Source organism: Serinus canaria, chromosome 5, assembly GCF_022539315.1.
Source record: "Serinus canaria isolate serCan28SL12 chromosome 5, serCan2020, whole genome shotgun sequence".
NCBI classification, from domain to species: domain Eukaryota; kingdom Metazoa; phylum Chordata; class Aves; order Passeriformes; family Fringillidae; genus Serinus; species Serinus canaria.
The window spans coordinates 58,900,984-58,928,905 of NC_066319.1; the positions used below are offsets into that span (position 1 = coordinate 58,900,984).

General features: G+C 40.5%; 1 protein-coding gene across 1 annotated transcript; it reads left to right on the forward strand.

Annotated features, from left to right (window-relative positions):
* Positions 1-5: 5 nt before the first annotated feature.
* On the forward strand, positions 6-27,492 carry WDHD1 (WD repeat and HMG-box DNA binding protein 1). The gene is made up of 26 exons (XM_030240793.2): positions 6-56; positions 915-1,007; positions 1,964-2,075; positions 4,074-4,225; positions 6,159-6,270; positions 6,803-6,853; positions 7,955-8,050; positions 9,445-9,537; positions 10,429-10,535; positions 11,504-11,639; positions 11,794-11,986; positions 12,176-12,366; positions 12,978-13,162; positions 14,975-15,216; positions 15,712-15,849; positions 16,776-16,932; positions 18,582-18,696; positions 20,044-20,175; positions 20,651-20,871; positions 22,431-22,561; positions 23,189-23,248; positions 24,013-24,056; positions 24,192-24,350; positions 24,736-24,875; positions 25,881-26,016; positions 26,604-27,492. The coding sequence occupies exons 2-26, from the start codon at positions 931-933 to the stop codon at positions 26,799-26,801; spliced, it is 3,378 nt and encodes a 1,125-aa protein (XP_030096653.2). The 5' UTR covers positions 6-56; positions 915-930; the 3' UTR covers positions 26,802-27,492.
* Positions 27,493-27,922: the final 430 nt, after the last annotated feature.

Consider the following 27,922-nt stretch of genomic DNA (forward strand, 5'->3'; position numbering starts at 1 on the left):
AGGGCGGAGCGGCGGCGGCGGGCGCGGGAAGGCTCGAACGGGCGGCGGGGCCGGCGGTGAGCGGCGGGAGGGACAGGGAGAGATGGCGGGTGTGGCCCTACCGGGACCCCGCGGGACCTTTCCGGAGCGGGGGCAGCCGCGGGGAATGGGGGCCCCTGCCGGGGTCCGGTGGGCGGCTTGTCCGGCCTGCCCTGGGACGGCCGAGGGAGAGGCCCCGGCATGGCAGGCCCCTCCGGGCCTCGGTAACCCGGGCCCGCATCCCCGCGGTGTCCCCATCCTCACGCTCCCTATCCCTGTGTCCCCATCCCCGCCGTGTCCCCATCCTCACGCTCCCTATCCCTGTGTCCCCATCCCCGCGGTGTCCCCATCCTCACACCCCCTATCCCCGTGTTCCCATCTCCCATTCCTGCGATATCCCCATCCCTGAAATGTCTCCCCATCTCCCACCCCGTGACCTCATCGGCAGGTCCCTCATCCCTGCAATATCCAATCTTCCCATCTCCTGTCGCCATACCTATTTCCCGATGCCCCCATCCCTGTGGCTCCCCCTAACCCCGTGTTCCTATCACTGCAATGTCAGTGTCCCTGTCATCCTACATCCCTATCATCCCTACAGTGTCCCTATCTTCTGTCTCCGTGACCTCATCGGTGTGTCCTCATCTCCCATTCCCGTGCCCCCATCACTGTGATGTCACCATCCCTGCAGTGTCCCCTGCTCCCCTCCCAGCAATGTCCTCATTCCCATGTCCTCATCCCCACAGTGTCCTCATCTCCCATCCTGTGTCCCCAGCTAATGTCCCCATCCCTGCAGGTGGGTGTCCCAGCAGCTCTCACCTTGTCCCCCCATCTGATGCTCTTCCCGAAGTGTTTCCCTTTAATTGATGTTATTTCTCTTTTTTCCTCTCCATGAGCAGACAGGTGGGAGCAAAGATGCCATCAAAGCAGAAGCCAATGCGATATGGCCACACCGAGGGACACACTGATGTCTGCTTCGATGACACCGGCAGGTAACCGCCCCGTTCCAGAGCCAAGAGAGGGCTGGGCTTGTTCCTGTCTGATGCTTTCCCTGCAGTTTGGTAATAGGAAAAATTTCCTCTCTAAAAGAGTGGTTAGCCATTGGCACAGCTGCCCAGGGCAGTGGTGGAGTCCCCATCCCTGGGGGGATTTAAAAGCTCTGTGGATGTGGCACTTGGGGACACGGGTTGGTGGTGACCTCAGCGTTGCTGGGGCAATGGTTGGACTCGATGATCTTAGAGGGCTTTTTCAATTTAAATGATTCTGTCAGTTTCTATATCAGCCACTGCTGTGTGAGATACTGGGATGGATTTATGGCCTGGCATGGTCCAAGAAATCCTTTGGGTTTTGCCTGTGCTGAGAACTGGATGGGTGACATATTTAGGTGCTCTGATTTTAGAAGTGATTGATTTATAACTTAAGTGTAAGCATATATATATATATATCCCCATGTATATATATATAGTAAGTATTATATATATATATATATAAACTCTATATGCACATTTTATGAGTGACTTCATAGATTTTAGCAGAAATCAGTGTAGTGTGGGAGTAAATACGTTTATGTATGCACTAAGAAATTAAAAATATAGTTGAAGGAATGCAATATTGGGATTGCTATATTTTCATCTCTTCCTTGTGCTAGTTCTTAAATGTATAAATACAAACTATATATTTAGTATTACCTTTTTATAGACTAAAAAGTAAACTAAAAAAACCCCAAGCCAAAACAAACTCACAGGATCTACCTTATATACTGGTTATGGTTAAAGTCCATATTATTTTATTCCTTTCTAAAGTTAATTATCATTGCAAAGACTGTTCATAAGAGATGATCTGGTAACAATCCCTTGAAACCACAAAAAGCCTCATTTGACATTCCTACCAAATGCTTGAAAAAGGATGCAGATTCCTGGATGTTAACAAATCCTGTGTCTTTCCACAGCTGCATTGTGACTTGTGGCAGTGATGGAGATGTTAGGATCTGGGAAAACCTGGATGATGATGATCCAAAGTCCATTAATGTGGGAGAAAAGGCCTACTCATGTGCTCTAAAGGTAGGGTTGTTAACACAGCTCCTCACAGTTGTGGATCTTCCTCCAGACTGTGGATCTGCCAGCTCAGGGATGCTGCCTCTGTGGGTAACGATAAACAGGAATTACCTCTGGCAATTCTTTCTGCCCCATACACAGCTGTAGAGGAATTATAACTTACACTAATTTTGTAATGTTTTTTTCCCCTCCTCTTCCTTCACATTGAGTTATATTAATTTCTGACTCTGATCTCCTTTCTGAGAAACAAACCCAGCAGATTAAGCTAATTATGCAGTGAACTTTTTAGGCTGTTTCAGTGTTTTCTCACCATGTGAGTTGCAAGAATTTTCCCAGCATAGGATGTGATCATCAAGTATTAGGAAGAAAGCCAAGAGGTTGTTTAGTGTGGGCCTGTGTTAAAGTCCAAGGAATTATAATCTGTATTAATCAAAACTTGCTTTCACAAAGTGAGTAATGGTTTGGTAACACTGTTTTTTAAAAAAATTCGTTGATGTTTCACTCTCAAAATTGTTGCTTGGCCTAAAGATGCCTCTGACCCAGTGTCCCTGAAGTGAGAAGAGGATTTATATAATAGAAAATCATTATTTTTACTATGCATGTTCATGTATGTAGCTTGAGAATTGTCACCTTATTTCCTTCATGCCCAATTTTTTATATGACAATAATCGTAGTGGGTCTAAAATATTGTCTTTGTGGCAATTTTAGAAGTCTTCCAGAAGGCTACATCAGTTCTACAAATATTGTGTATTACACCTGGCAATGATAAAGAGAAATTTTAAGATTGTTTTTCAACTACTTGTGATTTTGTAGAGGAGTATGAAGGAGGAAATAAATGGGTATTAACATATTTGTATTGCATTATTAGAATTATCATTTGAAGTTGTGTTCAGAATTACCGCCTTAATTGAATCCTCTTTCTTATGTCCTTTTTAACATACCCCATGTATCTATTCCTCAATGCCTGTTAAATCTATTTTCATCATTGATTTTAAGGGTATTTTGCTGTAGATTTCCCTCACATTAATTATTGTTTCACAAACAAACCACATGACTTGAATGGGTTCTCTTAGCAAATCAGTAGCAGAGCCAGAAATTGCTAAACCTGTTAAAGAATAGATGTGGAAAAATCCTGGGAAAAATTGAAAAGGTACTCCTAGTTTTGAGGGATGTTTAATTTTTAAGCAGTGGGAGGCTTAAATGTCAGGAAATCCTTTTTAAAAAATTACCCTTCATTAATGAAATGCCATGAGGGGCTGTTCTGAGATGTTGATGTAATCTAGGGTATAAATCTAGTCTCTTATTTTTTTAGGTTATTCACTGCTGACTGCTGCTTCCTTTATCTTCAGGACTTTTACTGTAATTTTATACACCTTAACAAAAAAACCCAACCACAATACTGCCTCCCCCCCCCAAAAAAATACACACAATAAAAAAGAAAACAAGCATTTCTTTATATTAATTTTAAAGTTTTACTGCTGTGTTCAACTGAGGAATAATATTGTTACTCAAAGAGGTATTATTTTCCAAGAATGGTATAATTATTTCTTTTATTTGCACTTTTTAAGATCTGGATTAATTTTTAGTGAGCATCTACCTTCTGTTTTCTTCAAAGAACTGAGCTATAGTTAATGAACTTCTCATCCTGATGAGGATGGCATTTAACTGAGAATTCCAGTCCAAGGGTGCCCTCTCCTGATGCTGCAGCAGATGAATCTAAATAGCATGCAAGTTAGTTTGGTTAAAGTGATAAATTATTAAAGTTACTATGCTTGTCTGTAGTTTTGGGCAGAAAAAAAAAAAGAGTATTTCTTGTACTACTCTTACTGTCAGACCTTCTTGAAAGAAAAAAGAATGAATAAATGAATGAAATGAATAAAAAAATGAATAATTTGTCAAAATATTTGGGACACACAAAAAAAAAAAAAAAAGAGAGTGGGATTTTTCTCTCTGTGGCATAAATGTGTTTTAACTGACAGATTTTGTGGCTGATTTTGTTGTCAGAATGGAAGGCTGATCACAGCAGTCTCCAACAACACTGTCCAGATCCACACATTTCCTGAGGGAGCTCCAGATGGGATCCTCACTCGTTTCACCATGCCTGTCAACCACGTCACCTTTAGTCCTGATGGCACCAAAGTTGCTGCTGGATCCAGGTAATGTGTGAGGAAAAGCTCTGCTGCCCTTCAGAATCTGCAAGCTTCCTCCCAGGCTGCTTGTTACCAACAAGGTCATGAACCCACAAACCTCTGAGGGCTGGAAAATGCCTTCAGGGGGGTGGAGGGGAAGAAAGGAATGAAGAGGAGTTTAGGAAACAATGCTTTGGGAGATACTTGATCCACCAAGTAGTTTTATGTACAAGCCTGGTGGTGTGAAATAGATTCTTTTCTTTGGAGCCTTGAGTGTTTTCAGCTCTCAGGCTGAAGCACAAGTGTTCACCCTTGTGGATGGCTCCTCTCAGTGAGGGTTTTGTCACTGGGAGCTGAGGATGATGTCCCAGCTGCTCAGGATCGTGGGGTTGCAGATGAATGTGCACATCTAAAAGTTAGATTGGCTCTGATTTGTGTGAGAGCTTTGAGTCATTCTCTGGCATAAGCATCACTGATCTGCCAAATGATAACAGATGACACTTTCAAGACTTGCCTGAGGGGAATTTAATATGTACTTTAGTTCTTTTCTTAGGGCAACACGTGTGTTTTTACAGAATGTACTCTAGTCCTTTAACAGAGGAGGCAAAATAGCCAACAGGCAATGGGTTTTGTGGTTTTTTTTTAAGGCTCAGGTGATTCTTAATTGGATTTGATGAATTCTTTGGGCAGTCATAGCTAATTCAAACTGCCTGCTTGCCTCTCCTGGAATTTTGCTCCACAGGGGAGATGGCAGAGATCTGCTTCCTGACTCCTCAAAGTGTGAATTGAACCAGAAAAGCATTTTGGATGAACGTGCTGGACTGTGAACTCTGGCAGCAGTTCCACCAAAACTGGGAGGCTGGGCAGTAACCACTGTAATCTCCAAATCTGACAGGGATCATGGCTTTGGGCCCTCTGCCAGTGCTTGTTTCTGAGAGAACAGCTCTGCCCCAGGATCCAGCTTTGATTAGAGAGATTAGGCAGACAGCAAACTCTTTGCTGTTTCTAAAACTTTTATAACACCCCAGAACTCCTGCAGCCTGGCTGGGGCTCCCACATTTTTAGGAAAAAGAGCTCACAAGACTCTCAGGCCACCCCTCAGTGAGGTCTTTGTGTCATACTAAGGGAGAATGGTGAAAGCCATGAAGTGTGGGAGTGCAGCTGAGAAGAATTGCTTTTATTTGTCCCAGATTTCTCCATTTTGACATGAAATCTTCAAACTTCAGTTGTATATAAATTTAACATCCAAGTGGCTGCCAAAGTTAGCATGAGCTACATGAAAAAGGTTAAAAGTAATGGTTAACCCTATAGAATTAGATCCTAAACTGAAATTTCTGAGGGTGTTGTAATGACCTCTCAGAGGGAGTGGTACTGCAAGTTCATGACAGGAGCTCTTCGTCTTAGGAGTTAGGATTGATATTTTGAGTTAAACTGCAGCATTGGCTGCAATTTTGAAAGAGGGGATTAAATTGTTAAAATTCTCTTATTGCATCTGATACACCAAATAGTCTTAAAAATCCTGTTTAAAAAATCACACAAAATAAACCACTTGCACCATCTTTTTTTTTAAAGCCACTTGGCCAAATAATTATAGTAATGAATATTGATCCCACTCAGTAGATGTCATCAGCTCTCTAGTATCTGAGCAGAGATTTTTTATTACATCATGTAGAATATTATATTGAAGAGATATATGGTCTGTGTGTGCATAATATCTTTTTCAAAAAACAACCAGATTTTAGGAATTTTGACATGTACAAAAATAATTTTTTGCTAAAACCAGTCTGGCCTGACTCCTATTGTAACAATCCTCAAGATTCTCATTTTCCATTACATCATATAGTGTTGAGAGCTGTAACTTCCCCAAAAAATATTTAATGCCCAATTTTTATTGCCATAAAACCATAGTTTGCCATTGTTAATAGCAATGATAACAATTTTATATCATTGTGATCTGCAGTGACTTTATGATCAAAGTTGTGGAGGTGACTGATAGCAGCAAGCAGAAAACATTCCGAGGACATGATGCTCCTGTTTTAAGCCTTTCTTTTGACCCCAAGGATGTTTACCTGGTAAAAAGAAACTTTTCTTATTTGCTTTCTGCTTTGAATCTCATTTTTCTTGGGGGGAAAAAAAAATAATTTTTTTTTTTACCAAAAAAACCAACCAGTGACTGGGCAGATGAGACGATTTCATTTCATCTGACCTTGCTGGTGATGGGAGTCTGTCACAACTTGTTCCCTCCCAGGAGAACTCAGTCTTTGCTTTACTAATCAGTTACTGTCTGTGTTCTTCTGGAATTTAATTTAGAGGAGAAAAGGTGCTTCACTAAATTTAATATTAGTCTTGAGCCTTTTTTGCAAATAAATAGCTCACTTGAAGTATGAGGGGTTGTAATTACAGCAGCTTGGAGCTGAGTACAGCTCCAAGATGACAGCATTGGAAAGTTTTAACTCTTACAGTGGTTTAAACAGGGAGGTTTTTTCTTAAAACTGCCTGTGTATCCTGTATGTGTGCCATTGGTTATAGGGATTTTTCAGTTCTGTAGCATTAATTTCTCCATGTCTTTAATTATTAATTTGTTTACTCCATTCTCTCACCGAGGCCTCGGCGAGCTGTGACGGTTCTGTCAGAGTCTGGAGCATTGCAGATCAGGTAAAGGCTGCCCTCTCCACGTGAAATCTTTCCTAAGCAATCCAGGATTTCACAGACAGCAAGAAGAGCTGGACTGAAATAACCCTCCTGGAGTAGGATTTTCCTTTTGGGGATGAAATCTAGCTACACTTCACAGAATACTTCTCTCTGCTTCTGGGAGAAATTCCAAAACCTGATTATGAAATGTTGCCTGGGTAGCTGTGTTTTGTTCTTCCTGCCTGTGAAATCCCTGATTCCTTCTGTTCATCTCTCCTAATTGGCCAACACTGTAAGTGCCAAGGACAAAATGAGGATAGCAACTGACATCAGAGTCCTCATTTCAGAATTTCAGCACTGAGGAATTTTGATTATAATAAACAGTTTATTAACTGTAGTAAACACATTTAGCCTCTGCTCTTAGAACTCTAAGGAACTTGAGAATTTCAGGTGAAGGCTTTAATAAGGCAGTCATGCATATGGGTATGGCATTAGTTTTGCTAAATGCCACTGACTGGAATAAGAATCCCTGTGGAATTATTCCTGTAAGTGCAGTTGAAAATATCCCCCCCACACTCGTGGCTTGCTAATTTTTTATGACACAAACATAGTTGTGTGAAATCTCATGTTCCAGACGAACAGTGGTTGCCTTCTGGGGAAATGATATTGAGAATGTTCCAGGGTTGGGGCAGTTTGATGCATGAATCTGTGCTGTGATTTGAGATTACAGCCATTCATTCTTTATACAGCTGGGACCATATTCAGGCTGTGGTGTGTCACCTTGCTGCAGTTGATCTGGTTTTGACAAATGCTTTTTGGCCACATTTCTCTATAACCTAAGAATAGATGGGCTCATTTGTTCTGTACTTGGTTAAAAATACATGTTCTGTGATCTTATTTCTGTTACAAGTAGTTTTATTGTCATTAAAATAGTTTCAGGGCTACATTGACAAATTATTTTTAAGGCAGTAAGTACTACTGTATTTTTATGAAAGAGATTATTTTAGTTCAGATATATTTCTTCCTTTTAGTTTTTTCCCCCCACCCATTTCTTTGAAGAATTTGTCCTAAACAGCAGATTTTTGCCGAGCTAAAAAGCTTATTTTTTTTAAATTTTGTTTTCAGACATGCACGACAAGCTGGCTGCTGCTGCAGAAATGTAATGATGTGATAAATGCTAAATCAATCTGCAGGCTTGCCTGGCAACCTGGCACTGGCAAGGTAATTGACATTCTTTTATCACATCTTAATCCTTCTTTTGCCTCTGAGTACTATGGTAGAATTCAATCTAGGCAAACCCAAATTGCACCTCCTGGGAGTAAGGAAAATATTTGGGGTGAAGTTCCCTTTTAGGAAACATGAAAAGCTGGAAATGGCTTCTTGTTTAAGCTCCAGACTGAGTTTGGCAGGAGTCCAGCTGTCAGCCCTAACCAGCATTCAGCAGTCTTGGTGTGCTTGAATAGGAAGGAACATGGTACACGAGGGAAGTCATCAAATTGTTCACAACAGAGCAATAAAGGACTCCTGTCCTTCTCTGCTTTGAGTCAATTTTGCTCTAGTCAGTAAATATTTCCTCAGTAAGTTCCTCCCTTTCTTTTTGCCTGAAGATCAAAGTTGCAGCCAGGTGGGGTTGGTGTCTTCTCCCAGGTCACAAACATCAGGACAAGAGGTAATGGCCTCAGTTTGCATCACGGGAGGTTTAGGTTGGATATTAGGGAAAATTTCCTCACCAAAAGGGTTGTCAGACCTGGCACAGCTGCCCTGGGCAGTGATGGAGTGCCCATCCCTGGAGGGGTTTAAAAGCTGTGTGGATGTGGCACCTGGGGACGGGTCAGTGGTGAAGATGACACTGTCACAGTAATGGTTTGACTTGATGACCTTAGAGGGCTTTTCCTACCTAAGTGATTCCACGATTCTTCAAAATCTCTGGCTGCTATGACAGTGTTATGTATAAATTTTCCATGGAAGAGTGAATGTCACCCTCAGTACAAATTGTTTTAATCTCCATATTGCATAAAACCAGATACTTTCCATTTTTTAATTCTTCACACACACATGTATTCAAAATGTAACCAGTTGTCTTGCTTCTCTTACAAAGCAAATTGTTGGAATCCTAACAAAAACAGATCCTAAAGAAATAACCAGCCAGTAACATCAATGTAGTTTTATGGAAAATGAAATGTGCTGGTTTAGGAATCAGCTATTCCAATCAGATTTATTGAGAAATTGTAACCTGATCAAAAGGAGTTTGGGGAGGGAGGGTAAAGGATCACCTAAGCCATGTGCTCAGGGCATTGAAAATTATGTGTGTGTGTGTCATGATTTGATAAATAAGAACCTATAACCTTATGGTGCAGTTTTCTGCCAGAAGGAAATGAAGATTACAGTAAAAACAGGCTTGTTTTGCTCTGTTGCCTGTGGAAGGCATTAAAGAACCTTGTAATTTAAATTACTTCAGCTTGCTCTCTCAGTTGGCATGGTTGGGATGTTAGAGAGCTGTTAAATCCTGAGGCAGTCACATCTGTGAGGCTTCTGAATGAGGGAAATGTGCTGCCTGAGTGTTCTGTTTGACAGGTAACTTGTTCTAAATGGTGTAATATTTTTCCTTTGAGCAGCTGCTGGCAGTTCCTGTAGATAAAGTTGTTGAACTGTTCAGAAGAGAGACCTGGGATAGTCAATTTAATCTGTCAGATGCCTCCATCACACAGGTAGGTGCAGAAACCAGGGGCTTGTTAAATACTCTGCAATTTAAATGTTATTCTGCAAGAAATTGTCTTCTGCACAGTACCTCTCCCTGGCCCCCTTCTCTTGGTAATGATTGTTCACATTTTCTGTTTAATTTCTCATCCTGTTGCTTTCTGTTGGAAAACAGGGCAGAGATGCTGAGTGGTGTCAAACACCTCCATGTGATTCCCCTCCTTCATTTATAGTAACCCACCAGGTCTCTGAAGTCTCCTGGTGACTCACCCACTGCAGCTGAAGAACATCTGTTTCCACAAACTGCTCTAAATACAGAGCTTTTTAGAGAAAATGTCAGGAGTATTATTTCTGTGTGGAGCAGAGATGTCACTTGTTCACTTTCTATTTTATTGAGCTGAAGTTTAGTAGACCTGACTGTGCCACCTTCTTTCTTTTGGCCTCACTGTGTATTGGGATTTTTTGGGTTGAAGAGAATCACCTTCTAGTGTTATTAAGATGCAGAACACACAGCTTTAGATTTTCATTTGTGGGACTGCATAAAGGTCAAAATAAATAAAGGTTTAGTGCTGAGTTTGCAAAATACACTCTGCTTCTTTCTGCAGGTCTAGAATTGGGTTTTGTTTGGCCTCATGGCACTGTTTAATGACAGAAGATGCATATTCTAAAACAAAAATATATGTGCTTTCTCAAAGAGTGTGTTTTTAAACCAACCATTTTTATAATAGTTTTTAAAGAGTTACTTAACCCCAGCCCATATACAGGAGGCTGGATATGGTCTGTTAAAGATGATTATAGATTTTTTTAATTCCAGAATATCTGTCTGTTTAAAGCTTCAGAATAGGAATGCTGTGGATTCATTTGTTAATTTTTATTATAATTTATTTTATTTTTTTCCTTAGCCCTTGAATGTTGTGGTCTGGTCTCCTTGTGGGCAGTTCCTGGCAGCTGGAAGTGTGGATGGGAATTTAGTGGTGTGGAATGTGGAAACCCAGCAGTGCATAGAGAGGTATTCAGTGTTGTTCCATAAATCCCCAAATTCTTCTCTTTTTCTCAAAATAGAACTTAAAGGTCTTTTCTGTAAAACTTTTTTGTGCAAATATAGAACTCTGCCTCTTGGAAAACTCTGAGATTTACAGGGTTTTCTCCTTTAACCTGTCAGGCACCTTAGAGAAGGGACTTGAATGTGGATTTTGTTCAAATCCCAGAATCTTTCTTTTTGTGTATGTTATTATTTTTGGAACTGATGATTGATTGATTGATTGATTGATTAAAGGACAGCTTTGATGGAAACCAATTTTCCTCTCATCCCAGACCCCAGTAACAAGTTTTCTAGAGGGAAAGGGAAACACAGCTCAGTCAGCCATCCTCACCTGTAAGCCAAAAAGTGCAAACACAAATTGGTTAATTAAAGCTCTTAAAAAACCCCTAAATATCCCCCCAGTTAAAATCAAAGGTATTATTAAATGAGGTAGAGAAGAAGAGAATTATCTGAATATTCTGTGTAAGAAACATGAATGTAACTACAATCTCTGTGTTAAGAATTATAGATACAGATAATATAAATAATTAATGGGATGATTTTTGTAAGGATAAAGGGTGGAAAAGATAGAGGATTAATTTATCAGTTTATTCAAGAGAAACAAATAATGTTCTTTCTATAGCTGGATGGTTCTGGAATAAATGAGTGCTGAGGAGTTCTTTTGTCTTCTAAATGTGTATCAGGAAGCTGTTGTTTTAAGAATATGATTCTGATTGATTTTCAAACCTTAAATTATTTTCTTCATAGAAAAGGAAGACTTGCTCTATTTTTGTAGCAGCTGTTTACTCTGAAGGTGGCCTATCAATTATCTTATTATGTGTAATATAATTTTCTTGTACTAAATAAAAATTACAACTTTTTTGAAATAACTCTTGGAGGGGAAGGTTCTGCCCTGAGGACTTTACTAAAATCAATTATTTTCATATTCTTTTTAGGATGAAGCATGAGAAAAAATACTCAATTTGTGGATTGGCATGGCACCCTAAATATAAGCAAATTGCTTACACAGACAATGAAGGAAATCTGGGGCTGTTGGAAAATATTGGTGATGCAGAGAAGCCAAATGACAAGGTGCTCAGTACCAATGACTTCTGGAATGAATTTCATTATTTAGGTTATGTGGAACACTCTGTTTTGTGCTTTGCAAGTTCCATCTTGGTGTTAATTTATTTCTTGAGTTGCATGTCCAAAGGAACTTCTTTGCTGATGGCTAATCTGGTTGTAGGTTGCCAGTGCAGTGGCCAAAGACTACAACGATCTGTTTGATGGAGATGATGATGATTATTTAAATGGGGATGTGATTGAACCTCCTTCTTCCCCAAAAACTGGAGATAATGAGGATGATGCTGATGACCTTATGCAACCCCCAGGCCACATGAGACGGGCAGTGATTGATGATGATGATGATAACTCACTAGGTACACAATGAACTGATTTTCCAGAGCTCTTTTACTGAGATGATCTTTTAGCATCTTGTACTCAGATATATTCTGCTTTGTTTTTCCAGAGAAATCTTGACTGTTTTAAATTTTTTTAACCTATATTCTGTCATAATACTGTGTGTGAGTTTCTTTTTATTTGGTTTTTTGGGTTTTTTTTACTTCTAGATATTGGGTTGATAAAAGCTAGTTCTGGTCTTCTTGAGAAGGAGGATGATGGTGATGATCAGCCTGGTGGCTTTTCAGCTTTGCCACCATCATCTACACAACAGCCTTTCTATGATGGGCCAATGCCAACCCCCAGGCAAAAGCCCTTCCAGTCTGGCTCCACTCCTGTGCATCTGATGCATCGATTCATGGTAAATCTGTGTGGTTATTTAGATTTAGTGCTGGTTATTTAGATGTAAAATATTAATTTTGTATTTATTATTGTCCATTTTGTGTCATGTTTTAATCTAGTCCAATATTTTTTAATACTTTACAGTGTAAAGCTAAGTAATGGAAAGTAGCTTTGTTTTCATGCAAGGGCTCCATAATGTTTTGGTTTACATCCCAGTTGCTTTAGAAGTAAATACTTTGCTTTAAGACAAAATCAAGCAATGCAGTTTGTACCCGTGCTACCCAATTCTAGCAAATCCATTTTAAAATTCCTTTCTGTGACAGAACTGTGGATAATTTTGTGCTGCTAAGACTTGTATGTTAAACATTCACTATTTCTTTCTGTCTGCAAGTTCTTTACACTTAATTTGGTCGGGAGAAAGGTGGCTGAGCAGTGAGAGTGAAACTACTTTCTACCTAATTCAGCTGTTTTAGGAACCACAAGTCCTGATTACACAGGTCTCCAATCTTTATCCAGCCTGCCACTCACTCTGGTTCCAGATAAAATGATTACAACAGGCTGGTTTAGGGCAGTATATTAGGACATTTGAGTTGATGGGTTTCTTTGGGTGTGTGTGGTTCCTTCTGCCAGGTGTGGAACTCAGTTGGAATCATTCGCTGCTACAACGACGAGCAGGACAATGCCATAGACATCGAGTTCCATGACACCTCTGTGCACCATGCCACTCACCTCCCCAACTCCCTGGGCCACACCATGGCTGACCTCTCCACTGAAGCCATCCTGCTGGCCTGTGAGAGTACAGAGGAGCTTGCAAGGTAAGTCATGGCCTTGCTCTGCACAACCCATAATAGGGAGGTGCTTTTGTTTCAAATATTTTGGCTTTTGTTATCGGCTTCAGTCGATTCTGAGCTTTTTGGCTTTTGATCATGCACTTTATTTATTGGTGTCTTGCTTGAAAAGCCAGGTGTCTGCTGAGAAAGGCAGGAGCCTTCCTTGAAATGGAAAATGTAAACCCCCTCCCTCTGAATTATTGTAATTTTGAAATCAAAGGGCTTTCAGGCAAAGATATGGGAGTAGGAATAACAGTTCTTTACTAGGAAAATTAAAAATACAAATGAAATAGTGCAAACAAAAAAAAAAAAAAAAAAAAAAAACAAACAAAAAAAACCCAAGCCAAAAATACACTGAGAGAGTCAGAATAGGAGCTGACACCCTCTGGGTCAGGGTGTTAGCAGGAGTCCCATTGAATGGTGACTGCAGCCCTCCTGCAGTGCCAGCTGTGGTTCTGCTGGAGCAGGGATCCTGCACAAGGGGGGAGTTTTCCTCTGGAGCTCCAGGGCTGCTGGAGATGGGCCTGATCTTCCTCTGGGAATACAGTGGAGAAGAAAGCTGCTCCTCTGGGAATGCAGTAGAAAGGCTGCCTTGGTGTCCCAAAATCTCAGATTGTATCCAGGTAGGAATGCTTGGCTCCTCCCCTGGGCAGAGCATCTCCCCATGGGATGGTGGAATTTGATCAGCCCTGCAGGGACACTCAGTGTCCATGGACAGCAGAGATCTCCTGGAGGGAGGGTTGGCTGTGGCAGAGATGAAGAAAACTGCCCAATTAACAGAGGATAACTGCCCCACCTCTGACAGATGGTAATTGAATACACACCCAGCTAAACCTGAGACAATGGTTCCCCTCTCCAGGAGGATTTTAGCTTCCACTTACTTGGAGACTTCAAGAGTATTGAAAAATGTATTTTTTTTCTTAAGAATTTCTTTTTAATTCCTTTTTCAAATGTATGTATACTGGAAACTTCACACAATGCAGGCTTAAAGGAAATTGTAAACATGAACAACAATTTTTCAGTCTGCTCAGACCAAAGATCAATCATAAGGGTTCAGCTATTTCTTTTCACACTGTTGCTAAGGAGATGTTTGGAGATACCCATAAGAATTTCAAGTGTGAAGAAGACAAGTTTATGAAAACCACAGAAAGATTTAAGCAGCTGGGCCAGCTAAACTCTGTTCTTGCATTTAAGAACAATTTCAGCAGTATTTTATTGTTGGTTTCTGTGGAAATATCTTGAAGAAAGAGCTTTCTTCTTATTTTTACACATACAGCCTTGTGGTAAGTTGAAGAGCATTCTTTAAAAGTATTATTTGTTATATATTGGTTGTCTCATTTTGAATGTATCAGTGTTTTCCTCAGTGGAAATGGGTAACCTCTCAAAAGGCATGATGTCTCTGGGTTGGTCATAGGCAGTTTTCAGTTATTAAGGACTGAAGTTTCTAATTTTTTTTTTCCCTTTGAAAGATAGCATAACATGACTGACTTCTAATGAGGCTGATATTCAGGGTGCCAAGAAGGACATTTACCTACTTCCATCTAAAAAATCTCTTCTCAGACTTTTCAACTCTCTCTGCTTCAGGCTTTAGAGACTTTAAATCTGCAGTGTTGGAGGTCAAGCTGGCTCTTCAGTTTTTGAATAATAAGAGCAACACTTTTGCAAATGACCACTTGAAATTTGTAGTGCCACCTGTAGTTCCATCAGAGATCCCTGACAGAAATTTATTATACTGGTGTATTTTCAGATGTTGTACTTCATGTTGAGATGTTTGCTGGTTCTTTGTCTCTGCCTTAGCAAGCTCCACTGCATCCATTTTGGCTCCTGGGATGCCAACAAGGAGTGGACTGTGGATATGCCAAAGGATGAAGAGATTGAGGCCATCTGTCTGGGTCAGGGCTGGGCTGCCTGTGCCACCAGTGCCCTGCTGGTCCGTGTGTTCACAGCTGGAGGAGTCCAGAAGGAGATCTTCAGTCTCCCAGGCCCAGTGGTGTCCATGGCAGGACATGGAGAGCAGCTGATGCTTGTTTATCACAGAGGTAGTTTTCTCCCTTTTGCCTTTTTTTGAACTGGGATTTTTTTCAGTCTTCACCTCTCACTGGCTTCACACTCTGGTTAATTTGTTTGTAAACACCAGAGTGTTTTCTTCTTCTTTTCTTCATGGTGTTTGTCCTTTTCCTCTTCTGGGTGATGCTTTTACAAGCTCATCCATCACAACCCACAGACCTGTGACTTCTGACAGCAGAGCCTGTGTTTGATATTGGGATGCTGAGATTAAACTGTGGGGAAGGGGAGAATTTTGCAACAGTGAAATGAATAAATTAAATTTGGGTTTCAGATGTGCCAGAAGGAATTACTACAGGAAATTAAGGAAGTTGTTGTTATGCACATCTCGTGTGTCCAAAGTATCAAATAGTTGTGTGTCTGACAGTGGCATCCATGGGTAATGCTGCATTAGAATTAATTTTTGATTCAAAACTAATTTAGCCAATTCTTCTGTTTTCTAACACAATCATTGAACAACTTCTTCCTAGGTACTGGGTTTGATGGTGACCAGTGCCTTGGGGTACAGCTGATGGAGCTAGGAATGAAGAAAAGACAAATTTTGCACGGAGACCCTCTTTCTCTGACAAGGAAATCCTATTTGGTGTGGGTTGGATTCTCTGCAGAAGGTATGAAACACCTGCATGAGAGGTGATGGGAAACACTGACACTGCTGGGGGGATTACAGCAAAGCTGGAGAGGGACTTTGGGCAAGACAAGGAGGAATGGCTTCAAACTGCCAGAGGGCAGGGTTAGATGGGATTTTGGGAAGGATTTCCTGGCTGTGAGGATGGGAGGCCCTGGCACAGGTTGCCCAGAGAAGCTGTGGCTGTCCCTGGATCCCTGGAGGTGTCCAAGGCCAGGCTGGATGGGGCTTGGAGCAGCCTGGGATAGTGCAAGGTGTCCCTGACCATGGGAGGGGGTAGACCAAGATGGTTTTTAACATCCCTTCCAACCCAAACCATCCTGCTATTTTATGGACAGGTTTGGCTAATTAATGACCTTTCAATAATGTAGATCTTAAGAATTGGATCTTTTTCTGCCAATCTCCTCAACAGCAAAATTCTATTTTTCTATTCTTTCAATATATTTGTCAGAAATCTTCAGTATTTTCCCATTCAAATGTTATCAGAACTTGTTCTCCTGATTGCTTTTCCTGCTCAGCCAATAGAAACAAACTCTGTTAATACACCATAAGAGCACCCCAATCCCCTAAAGTTTCTAGCTTGGGAGGACCTTTTATAATAAACATAAAATTAATTGTATGATAGCTGGTTTCCTTTGGGAATCTGCCCAAGCAGTATAAACTCGATTTTTCCATAAAATGTTTTATTTTGGAACCTGCCAGTTGACCAGCAGTGCTGCTGGCTGACAGAAGGTGGCGCATCTCTCCAAGGAAACTGCCTTTTCCAAACGGATTTCTGCTGAGTTTGGGAGAGAGGACGTCTGTCTGAAATATGTAAACCATCATTTCCCAGCTGTACCCACCACTCCCACCTTGCTGGGCTGTAATTTGCTGTCTTTATGAGGAACTGCTCTCATTTGTACCAAACAGGCACCCCTTGCTACGTGGATTCCGAGGGAACCGTGCGGATGCTGAACCGAGGGCTTGGGAACACTTGGATTCCAGTGTGCAACACCAGAGAGCATTGCAAAGGGAAATATGATCATTATTGGGTCGTTGGCATCCATGAAAATCCCCAGCAGCTCAGGTCAGATAATTCATGCTTTATTTGTCTTGGTTTTCAATCCTAGAGAATCCTTTCCAATCCCTTTTTACAAAACAGGTGCTGAAACAGGTGCCTGGTAAATATTCACAGCAAATGGTAACTCCCAAATAGAATTCTGCATGGAGGATTCTTTATTAAACTGGCTTTGAGTAACTCATTAGAGTTTTCTAATTTGTGACTGATTAATTGGCTCAGAGGTGTGTGTGCCCTTTATTGACACATTCATAAAACTGCATTTTGCTAGAGAAACTTTCTAAAGTTAGGGTGGCTGTTAGAAATCTACTTCTGCTTTTGATGGCTTTGGTTGTTTTTTCTTTTTTTTCCAAGTTCTTGGGGTTCTTGGTATCTTTACCCCCCCTCCCAAATGCTTTCCCCTTTTTTGACTTTGAAAAGAATCCAATCCTATAACTCATCTACATCATCAGACATAGATAAATCAGAGCTATCTGTTATTACATTAATATTTAAACTGTGGCCTTGAAGAACCATTTTGGATGTAAAATTGCTCAAATATTCAGCTGAAAGCTAACCATTTCTTTATAAAATGTTATACTGGTGTGTCTAAATAACTGTTTCTTTTTAGTGTGACATGCATGCTGGACATTTTGTTGCTGAGCTTTATTTGTAGCCTTTTTTATTCAGTGATCTGTGTCCTTTTCCTATCAGGGCAGAATCCGTCAACTCCCATATTTTGCTGAAATTTAGACTGTCTTACTTCACTAATTGTGGACAATTGTAGAGTTTGGTGGGAGGATGAATTTTATTTAAACTCATGTGGCATTCTTCATAATACTCTGCTTTTTTGGAATAGGGGAAATAATTTGATACCTTTGTTAAAATGTTACTTCCCTGACTGTTTCTCCCTCCAAATCATTATGTTGGCCTCCAGAAAATTCACCAAAAATATGCAGGTCACATCAGATTGATAAGATGGTCAACTGTGTGTCTTTCATCCTGAGTTTTTCCTTCTACTCCAAGAAAGAGGGTGCTGTTCTCTGAATTGTTAAGAACATTTTACTCAAAGCCAGCAGCATAATGAAGATAAGGAGGGGGGAGGGTTGTGGTAGAAACACCACATGCCTTAATTAAGAGATAGCCAGAACACTGATGCTTCCTGTTCTTTTTTTTTCAAGTCTCTGGAACAGCAGCTTAGAAACTCAGATGTTTTTGTCAATGCTGCATTGGTGCTGCAGGAAACACAGCTCTTCCCCAGTCCATGGTTTGCTTAAGTGATTGTTACCAGAAATTATTCCTTTAAATATAATCAAGCAATAAGTCTGTCCCTTCAGTTGTTCAGTGGCTTCTGATTTTAATATCATGCATTTACTCTTTGTGACAGCTGTTAAATCAAACATTCTGTGAGATCAAGATCAGAGTGTGTTATGTGCCACATGTGGAGTTTAAAGTGTGAACAAGAGCAGTGTGTGCCTGGCTGGTTTTGAACTCTTTTCTTGCTTGCCATGTAAAGATAACCCTTTTTCATGCAATCTTACACATTGCTGTATTTAAGCCAGTCATTTAATTGCTACTTTCGAAAGGACAGATCCTCTTCAAGTATCCTGCTGCTTAGGAGACCTGGTTTGGATGTGGAACATGTGCTGAGTGTGGCTGTGTTCTGTTTCTGTGCTCAGGTGTATCCCCTGTAAAGGAGCTCGGTTCCCTCCCACCCTGCCACGACCTGCTGTAGCAATCCTGCCTTTTAAACTTCCTTATTGTCAAGTGGAAACAGAGAAGGGACAGATGGAGGTATGGAATGGGGTGGAGTCCACAGCTGGGAGGCTCAGGTGGCCCTGGAGTGGGGATGATACAAGACCCCTGTTAATCCCCTCTGCTGTGAAAGAGGAACAGTGCAAACCCTGAGTAAAACACGTGGCCAAGGGGATGATTTGGGTTCAGTCTTTGTGGAGCTTTTCTGGTTTGGTTCCCAACTGTTCCTAGGAGAGCACAAAACCAAACTGGCAGAGCTGATGCAAAGCTGTCAGAAACATGTTTCAGCTGTCAGCTGAAACACGTGATCTGTTTCTGACCACTGAAATCCTTCTCACTCTTGGTTTTTTAGTGGGTTTTGATTTCAGATTTGGGGATTACAGTCAAGGTGCCCTTGATCATGTCTGGATTTTACTATTTTAGGCATAACAAAATTTTTGAAAGATGTACTAAGTATCCAAATTCATAATCACTGAAAACACAGGTCTTCTGGCTTGGCTTATTTAGAGGCTGGTTGGAGCAAGATGTGCCTGTGGACCACTTCTAGACAAATAATTGTCTTTATTCTTCAGGTTTTATTGGTTTAAGTATTTCAAACTTGTGATGCTCAGCTGTAATGCACAAAAGAGAAATGAACATAAATTCTAATCTCAGCCTTTGAACAGTTCAATGCTATTTGAAATTTATTCTCTTTGATAGAAGTGTAGATAAAAAGTTTCAATAATGAACACCCAGACATTTTTAATGAATTCTCCTTCATTTGGTTAAGTGTTTTGTTTATTTATCTGATAGTTTGCCATTCCTCCCTCTCCCCAAAATAATGGGATGAGAATGCCAGGAACTGTTGATTTGCCTTGAGAGAATATGTGTAGGTAAAGAAAAATTATTCTAATACATCTGATGAAAACATACTGGTTTTGAATAAGTTTATCATCATTTTGAACAAGGCTAGCCTAGTCTAATAGCCATACTTGCATTATAGTTTCTGTTTATGTTTTTCTCAGGTCAACTCCTAAGGTTACTGAGTTATTCTGGAATACTTCTAGTTTGCTGTGGGACAGCAGATAAAATAACTTGTTCTAGAATTGTCTGTGCTGATAGTTTATTGGTGAACATGCAGGTTTCATCCTGCTGCAAGCCTGTCATATAAATGGAATTCAAAATATATGGCAACTGTTTGGATCAGTTTGTGTAAGTGTGGTTGTTATCCATCTTTTCCTTGGTAGCATTGACTTGAAGGAGAATTGTTTGCCCATCACCCTCATTATCAGAGGAAAGGAATGTTTCAGAATAAGTGGATAAAATCCATTGTAAATGATTAGACATTATGTTATGGACTGTTTTTCCCCTCTGAATTCCAACACTCATCCTTCTCCCTTTTTTCAGGAGCAGTACTGGCGTTCTGTTTTATTTCACAGCCACATGGATTACTTGTCAAAAAATGGATATGAATTTGATGAAAATGCTAAAAATCAGGCAGTGAAAGAACAGCAAGAACTCCTAATGAAGCTGTTTGCTGTAAGTACAAATACATAACAGAAAGAATCCCTAAGATTTATCCCTGAGACTAGAGGTGCTTAGGGCCAGGATGGCCAGGGCTTAGAGCAGCCTGGGATAGTTGAAGGTGTCCCTGCCCGTGGCAGAGGGTTGGAATGAGATGAGCTTTAAGGTCCCTTTCAACCCAAACCATTTTATGACTCTCTAATTTATTTGTAGATGGCATCTGATGTAAATACTGATGTGATTCCTCTTCTTAGGAGTCTGGCTAGTGATTGGCAATCCGGCTGGTTCAGACTCTGATAAAAGGTGGGCTGCAGTGTGAAGGGTGGGGGAAAGAAGGAAACAACAAAGCTTTTCTTTGATTTGTAGCTCATGATTATTGGTGTCCTATCTTTATTCATTCACTCCAGCAAGACCATGATATCCTACTCCTGGAGTCTTGAGGGAGCTGTGAAATTGAGGTGTGTGACTCCCCAGGCTCCTTCTCTTGCAGCTCTCCTGTAAGCTGGAGCGCGAGTCCCGCTGCGTGGAGCTCGCTGGCCTCATGACCCCCAGCGTGCTGAACTTGGCCATCAAATACGCCTCCCGCTCCCGCAGGCTGAACCTGGCCCAGCTCCTCAGTGAGGTGGCTGTTGAAAAAGCTTCAGAGCTGGCAGCAGCACAGGAAGATGATGAGGAGGAGGAAGAGGATTTCCGAAAGCGCTCGAGCGCCGGGTAAGGCGAATTTCCGCAGCTAAAAACTGCGATGGGTTTTGCTGCACTTCTGTAGCCCACAGTTTGCAGGGTATTTGTGGCTGAAGTGACAGCTCGAGTTGCTCTGCTTGGAAATGATACTTGTGAATGACACATCCTTGCTGGTGTCTCGTGAGGATTCCTTAGTCCAGAGGGAAATATCTCCCCTCCTCACTTCCTGTGTGCCTGTGTCCAGCAGCCTCAGAGCCAAAGCAGGCTCAATGCTACCTTGCTCAGACTCAGGAATTTTCTCTTCCCACATTTTGTTTGACTCCCACCTATTTTTTTTTTCTCTTTGTCTCAGTCTCTCAACCTCAATTCATTCCACACCTGTCTTAAAATCCTATCTTTCTCCAGCCATCCCTTTTTTAGAATATCCCATCTCAGTTTATTTGGTCTTATTCCCTCCTAACTAATCCCAGCTCTTCAAAGCTATGGAACATATTACAGATTGCCTTTGCATTCTTTTTCTCTTTCTGCTATCAATGTTTCCTCTCCTACCTGCATCTGCTTTGTATAAAATGATGAAGCAAAAGGTCTGTGTTTGTGTTTTGATAGGTATTTTAAAATTGTTATGGGGTTGCTTATTAACATATTTAAATTTATAATAATAATAATGACATATATTTATATTCATTTATGTAATATTGTTGAAAGCAATGTCTTCCTATAGCAATTTTATGTGTGAAGTTTGGGACTTATTTAAGCAACAGGAAGTGATAAGTCCCTGAATTTATCTGTAGCCTTTCCCTCATTCTTCTGTGTTAAACTGCACAGTCAAAACTAATTTCTAAATATTCTGGCTTGTTCTTCTGGATCCTGTGTGGAAGCTGTAATCCCATGTCTGCAACTTCAACCACTCTGAGGGCTAAAATCCATCACAAATATTATGTTGTTCTTAGTGCCAGACTAATCTAATACTGATTGTTTTGGTTGAAAGAAATGGGCCTTTTGTTTATGTATATTATACAGATTTTGGTAATTGACAAATTTTAGGAGGAAAATGCAAGAATTGTACATCCTAGTGTATTGGGAATTTAGAGAATAATCAGATTAAATGTTCAAACTTGATGCCTTCAAAATGAAATTATATATCCATGTTTTATTTATATATATATATATATATATATATATATATACATACACACACATATATATATACACACACACATATATATATACACACATATATATGCATAAATGTAAAAATACATATATATAGTATATATGAATATACTGTGTGTATATTTATGGATGCACAAAAAGTAATCTGATGATACTGGAGGAATATGTGTTTACATGGAGATTAGAGAAGATCTTTAATATTTCCATTTTTATTTGTTGCAAAGTGTTCTGGCAGTAAAATTATGGAGTGGTTAATGAATCTTTAATCATCACAGTTTAATCAAGGTATAATGCACATAAATGCCAAATGTTATTGTTCTTATTGCCTAAATTAGGTAAGTGAGCTTGCCATCTGTTGTTTCAGTTTTCCTTCTGACTTGGTGACCACTTCCTTTGTGCTGAATTCCTTCCTTTAGTTCCAGCAGCTCTGCCACCAAGTGGGGGCAGCTGCCAGGCAGGAATGTTCAGCAGGACCAAGAAGTGGAAGATGAAGAAGAAACTGATGCCTGTGAGGAAGCAGAAGAAACCCCAGAAGTGCATAAAGAGAGTAAGAAAAATATATTCTCTGAATAGACTGGGAGTTATCCAGATAGCTTTTGCAGACTTAATAAGGAATTAAGTGGCTCCATATTCCAGCTTGTGCCTGCAGACACTGCAGAGAAACAAGTTCACTGTGTGTCATCTGCTGTGTCACAGCTGTGTGTGCTTTGTGCTCAGTATCCATTAGAGGGGCCCTGGGGGATTTTTTCCTGTTGCCTGATTTTATTCCTAAAGGACTGGCTCACCTTCTAATCAGTTACTTTGATTTCAGCTCCAATCTTGCAGGAGGTAGATTGATAGATGAGTAGTTTGAGCACACTTTAAGGAATAAACTTAAGGTTTAAGAAATAAATTTACAACTCTTAATCTAGTAGAGATGCCAGATGGTTTTGTAAAAGTGTTTGTACTCTCTGATAATTTTACTGTAGTCATGGAATCACAGACTGGTTTGGGTTGGAAGGGACCTTAAAGATCATCCAGTTGCAGCCCTGCTGCCAAGAGCAGGGACACCTTCCTCTAGACCAGGTTGCTCAAGCCCCATCCTTTCTTACTTGTCTGTTTGGTTTGATTTTTTAAAAGAATTTATGCTACAACATTTTATTGCATTTAAATATATTCTCCTTTCTTTTTTCAGAAGAGCCAAGTGGTTTCTCCAAAGGTGTCACTTCAGCAGAGGTGACTACTCCAAAGCCTGGTGAGGAAATCATTTATTCCAGGATAAAAGAATGACACCTTTGTCATTCTTCACAAATCTGCTCCTGTTTTTTATCCTTTGTTCTCCCATTACTACTTAAATTTACTGCATAACAGTGTTGTCAAATGGTAAATTCACAGAATCATGGGAGGGCTTAGATTGGAAGGGACCTTAAAGCTCACCTCATTCCACCCCCCTGCCATGGACAGGGACACCTTCCACTATCCCAGGCTGCTCCAAGCCCTGTCCAACCTGGCCTGCTCACACAGATTGTTTTTTAAGAGGTTCCCCATTCCTGTCTTCACTACCTAATGGTGTTCACAACACTGTTGCTGAATCAGTGCCTGCCTGGCTGTGCCATGAAGGGACAAATGAGAGCAGTGATCAATGGATTTGTTTCACTACTCACGTGCACATTTATTGCAAAGCAGAGTGAGAAATCCTTGGGCAGAGCTGTGAGTGTGGGCAGGCAGGAGCAGAATGTGACCTCCAGCAACCTGCCAACCCTTGAGCAAGAATAATAGGAGTGGAAACGGATTTGGGAGTGGAGGAAGTACTGGGTCTTCCTCTGGGTTTGTATTTTAAGCTGTTGGTCCTGTGTGGAATTTCTGATAACTAAGAATAGCTGAGCACGTACAGCATAACCTTCACAGGGTTATTAAAGTGTCTTTCTACTCATCTAAAATGTGCACATTTCCTCAAAGATTTGGATATATGTGTTAGTGCACACATTTTTACATTCTTTTTTCTCTCCTCTGAAACAGCTCTGGTTGTATCCAGCAGCAGAGGACGAGTGAATCCATTTAAGGTAAGAATTTTGCAGCTTTGGTTGTGATGCTCTGAAAACCACAACAGATTCTGTCTGGAGTTTCCAATATAACTGATACCTTGGAGGGGAACATGACAGAAAAGAAATAAAACACCTATTTCTTTGTTTTGCTAGGTGTCATCCAGCAAAAAGGACCCAGCAGTCCCCTCAGGAAATGTTTTAGACAATATGACCAAATTCTCAAAGAAAACATCTTCATCTGGCAGTCGAGCTGCAGACAAGCAGAACCCTCCAGTTATAAAGCCTCTGACCCCCAAACCCAAGACCAAGCAGGTAATGTTTGTAGTCTTTCTTGCATCATTTCAGTGAGGAAAGAACAAAAACTGGAATTTTACCAGCTTTTACTAAGTATGAAACCCTGTGAGTAAAGCAGCTTAGATGGCAGAATTCATTTAAGCACAGTGCAAAGACTATGATAGCTCATAAAACAGCAGAAAAAAGAATAAATTGTAGAAATTAATTTCTGTACTGATCCTTGTGCTTTTATTTTAAATAAGTAAACATCTGCTCTGCTGAAATTGGATGGACTAGATACTCTTTTAATGCAAGTGATTATTATGTCTTTAGGAAAGACTTGGGGTTTGTTAGACTACATGGTACATGTTGTTTGAGAGTGAGGTGATTTTACATTTTTGTTTCTTGTTCTCCATTTCTGTAGGCTTCAGCAGCCTCCTTCTTCCAGCCCCGCACACCTGCAACTAATCCTGGTGAAAAGACAGTGGAAGAAAGAGAAGAAAAAGCAGGAAGTGAGTCCCAAGAAGCCAAAGTCACTGCACAGGAAAACACTGAAAACAGAAGGTGAGAGACACTTGCATCTCAGTGCCCTATTCCAATTTTGATAGAAATGCAAGCCCAAAATCTGTTTTATTTCTGAAGATGTTGGACTTGCCAAAGAAATATAGCATGAAAATTAAAGTTTAGTTCACAAGTTGCCACATGCATGAACCCACTTGAAAAATCTGGGAGGGAATAATAAATGAGCAGTTCAAAATATAATTTTGAGGCTCTAAGCAACAATTTTTGCCTTGATACTGCTTGTAATGACCTTTGATAAATGAAACCATGCTGCTGTGACAGTCCCAAGCATAGGAAATAGTGAACATTTCAACAGCTCTAGAAAATCACAAAGTCTCAAAGCTAAGGGTCTTATGTGAAAGAGTAAAAGCTTTATTTTGGTGGGTTTTTTTAAAGAGAAGGTCAACAAAATCTTCAGTCACCTGAGGAGCTCATCTCTTCCTAGTTGAGGCTCTAATCTGTCTTGTTCCTGGGAAGCAGATGTATTTCCTTACAACCCCAATCCTCATGAAACCTGCATTATTGCAATCATGTTTCATTTAGCTGAGGAAGATGAAGGTAATTATTGCTCATTTGGACAGGCATTCTTTCAGTTAACCTTTACAGATGATGTTCTACAACAAGTGGCAAGGAGAGCTGTGAGAAGGATGAGCTCAGCTAATGAATGTGCTCTATTTTTAGCTTGATGGGACCCTGTCAGAAAGGAAGAGAACCATTATGCTTTGTCATTCCAAAAATGTTAATCTCCATATATATATATATATATATATATATATATATATATATATATATATATATATATATCACAGTTTTAATAAAAATGCTTGACTTAGTCTTGCCTTGTCAGCATGTTCTCAGAGCATCCTGCAGTGGAGAGAGGAGGCTGCTGCTCTGAGAGGTCTTCTGAGCAAAAATACCCAGTTTGGTGCTGCTCAGAAATGTTGTTTTGGGAGGATGTGGTTTTCCTATAATCTTCTTAACCAGACAATTTTTATGTGCTTGCTTTAGACCTAAGACAGGTTTCCAGATGTGGCTAGAAGAGAACAGAGCAAACATTTTGACAGATAATCCTGATCTGAATGAAGCAGAAGTAATAAAAGAAGGAATGAGTCGATTTAGAATGCTGACATCAGAGGAAAGGATGGTAAGAAAACATTCTCTGATTCTGTGGGTTTGAAAATTTTTTTCTCTCCAGTGAATCCCTGGGTTATTTTCAGTTAGGATTTTTTTCTTTTTTTTTTTTAAGATTCCACTCTTACCCATCTTTATGGATTTCAATTTTGAACTGTGCCATGATCTATAACATATAATTTATGAAAATATAAACTGAATTATAAGCAATATCAGACAGCAGCTTTTCCAAAGTGAGGCTTGTGAGAGGAGAATAATCAATGAACAAATAACAAAAGGAATGAGTTCAAAGTCACATAGCCAGGCCTAGTTCACTGGGGATTAAATTTGTTCTCATTTAACTTGTTGGGCCTTTTGGGTTTCTCATTTCTCCAGAAAGACAATTAAGAGTTTCAATTTCATACACAATATCAAAAGAAGTCCAGTTTTGAAGGAGAATGTTGTTAGAAGAAAGAAAATTGAGGAAATAGTTCCTTACCTAATCCCTATTAGTTCATCACAGGAATTATTTCAGTACCTTAAAATCAGAGTAATGATGTGTATAAAACAAAAGTGGTGAGTTTTGTGACCTAATTTGTACTTTTCTGTTTTCCTTCAAAGATGTGGACTGAGAAAGCAAGAGGAGGAAGAGTCAGTGACTCAGCAGAAGACAAAAAGAGGAAGCGTTCTCCAGCTGAGGAAGATGAAGTGAAAAAGAGCCAGGAGCAGAAATCTGAGGACACAAATGCAACCAAAAAATCCAAGCCTTTAGATCCATCCACAAACAGATTGTCAGCTTTTGCCTTCAAGCAGAGCTAGATGAAGTGGTGCCTTCTCAGTGTCTGTGTTCTGAAAGAATTCATGGAAGAAATTCCTCTGTGTTGAGGAGTTGGCTGCCATGCTTGAAGAGCACTGGCAAAAAGAGTGCCTGGCTCCAAATAGTCTGTTAGAAAGTGGTTTATGATCAATTTTTGAGAGGAATGTTGAATCCCCTCCCACAGTCTTTGACAAGTTCCTGCTCATGGGCCTGTCACTGGCAGCACACCCTGAGCAGAGCTGTGTAGCTGTGGGACACCCTGTGTACCCTCAGACCAGTGATATTGGGTGCTAAATGCAGATTAATCCTTCTGGGGAGGGTAAACTGTGTCCAAAATCTGCCCTGTGGTTTTAGAGAGGCAAAATAATGGCTTCCTACCATCCCTACTGCCTTGAGAGTAAGGCACTCCAGGAAATGGGTGTGAGGGGCAGAAAGCTGAACACCAGCAACGTGTTCAGCTGCATCTTCAACACCTGTGGCATTGAGAGAGCTTGATATGGGCAGGGATGGAAAACCAGAGCAGAAGCTGAGTTAGGGAGGTCAGGTGTGCAAAGCCAAACCATTCCAGACTGTGCTAAGGTGCTTTCCCAATCCCTGCCTCAGCAGGATCCAGAAACTGCTCAGAACTTGTGATGTTTCTAACATTTGTGTCTGTAATGTTTGTTTCTTTAAATAAAATGGCTGTTTCTTTGTTTAAGGTGCTAAAGTCTTCTTTGCAGTTGTAATTAAACAGATTTCTACCAGCCAGCCCTAAGGCAGTCAGTTGGTTTTACCCTGCTCTGGAGACAGAGCACTATAATGTCTAATAAATATATTTGAAGCAAACTCAAATTTAGAAATGTTTTCTAAGATCAGTTAAAATAATGGAACTTTTTAACATAACAGCTGAGACTGAAGAGTTCTCAAATTCTTTTTTCCCCTCTGTGTTTGAACAGCTTTTCATTGTTTTCTTTTTTCATTCCTCTTCATACTGGCACAGGGTGCCCAGAGCAGCTGTGCCTGCCCCTGGAAGTGCCCAAGGCCAGGCTGGACAGGGCTTGGAGCACCCTGGGATGGTGGAAGGTGTCCCTGCCCATAGCAGGGGGTGGGAAATGGATGAGCTTTCAGGTTCCTTCCCACCCAA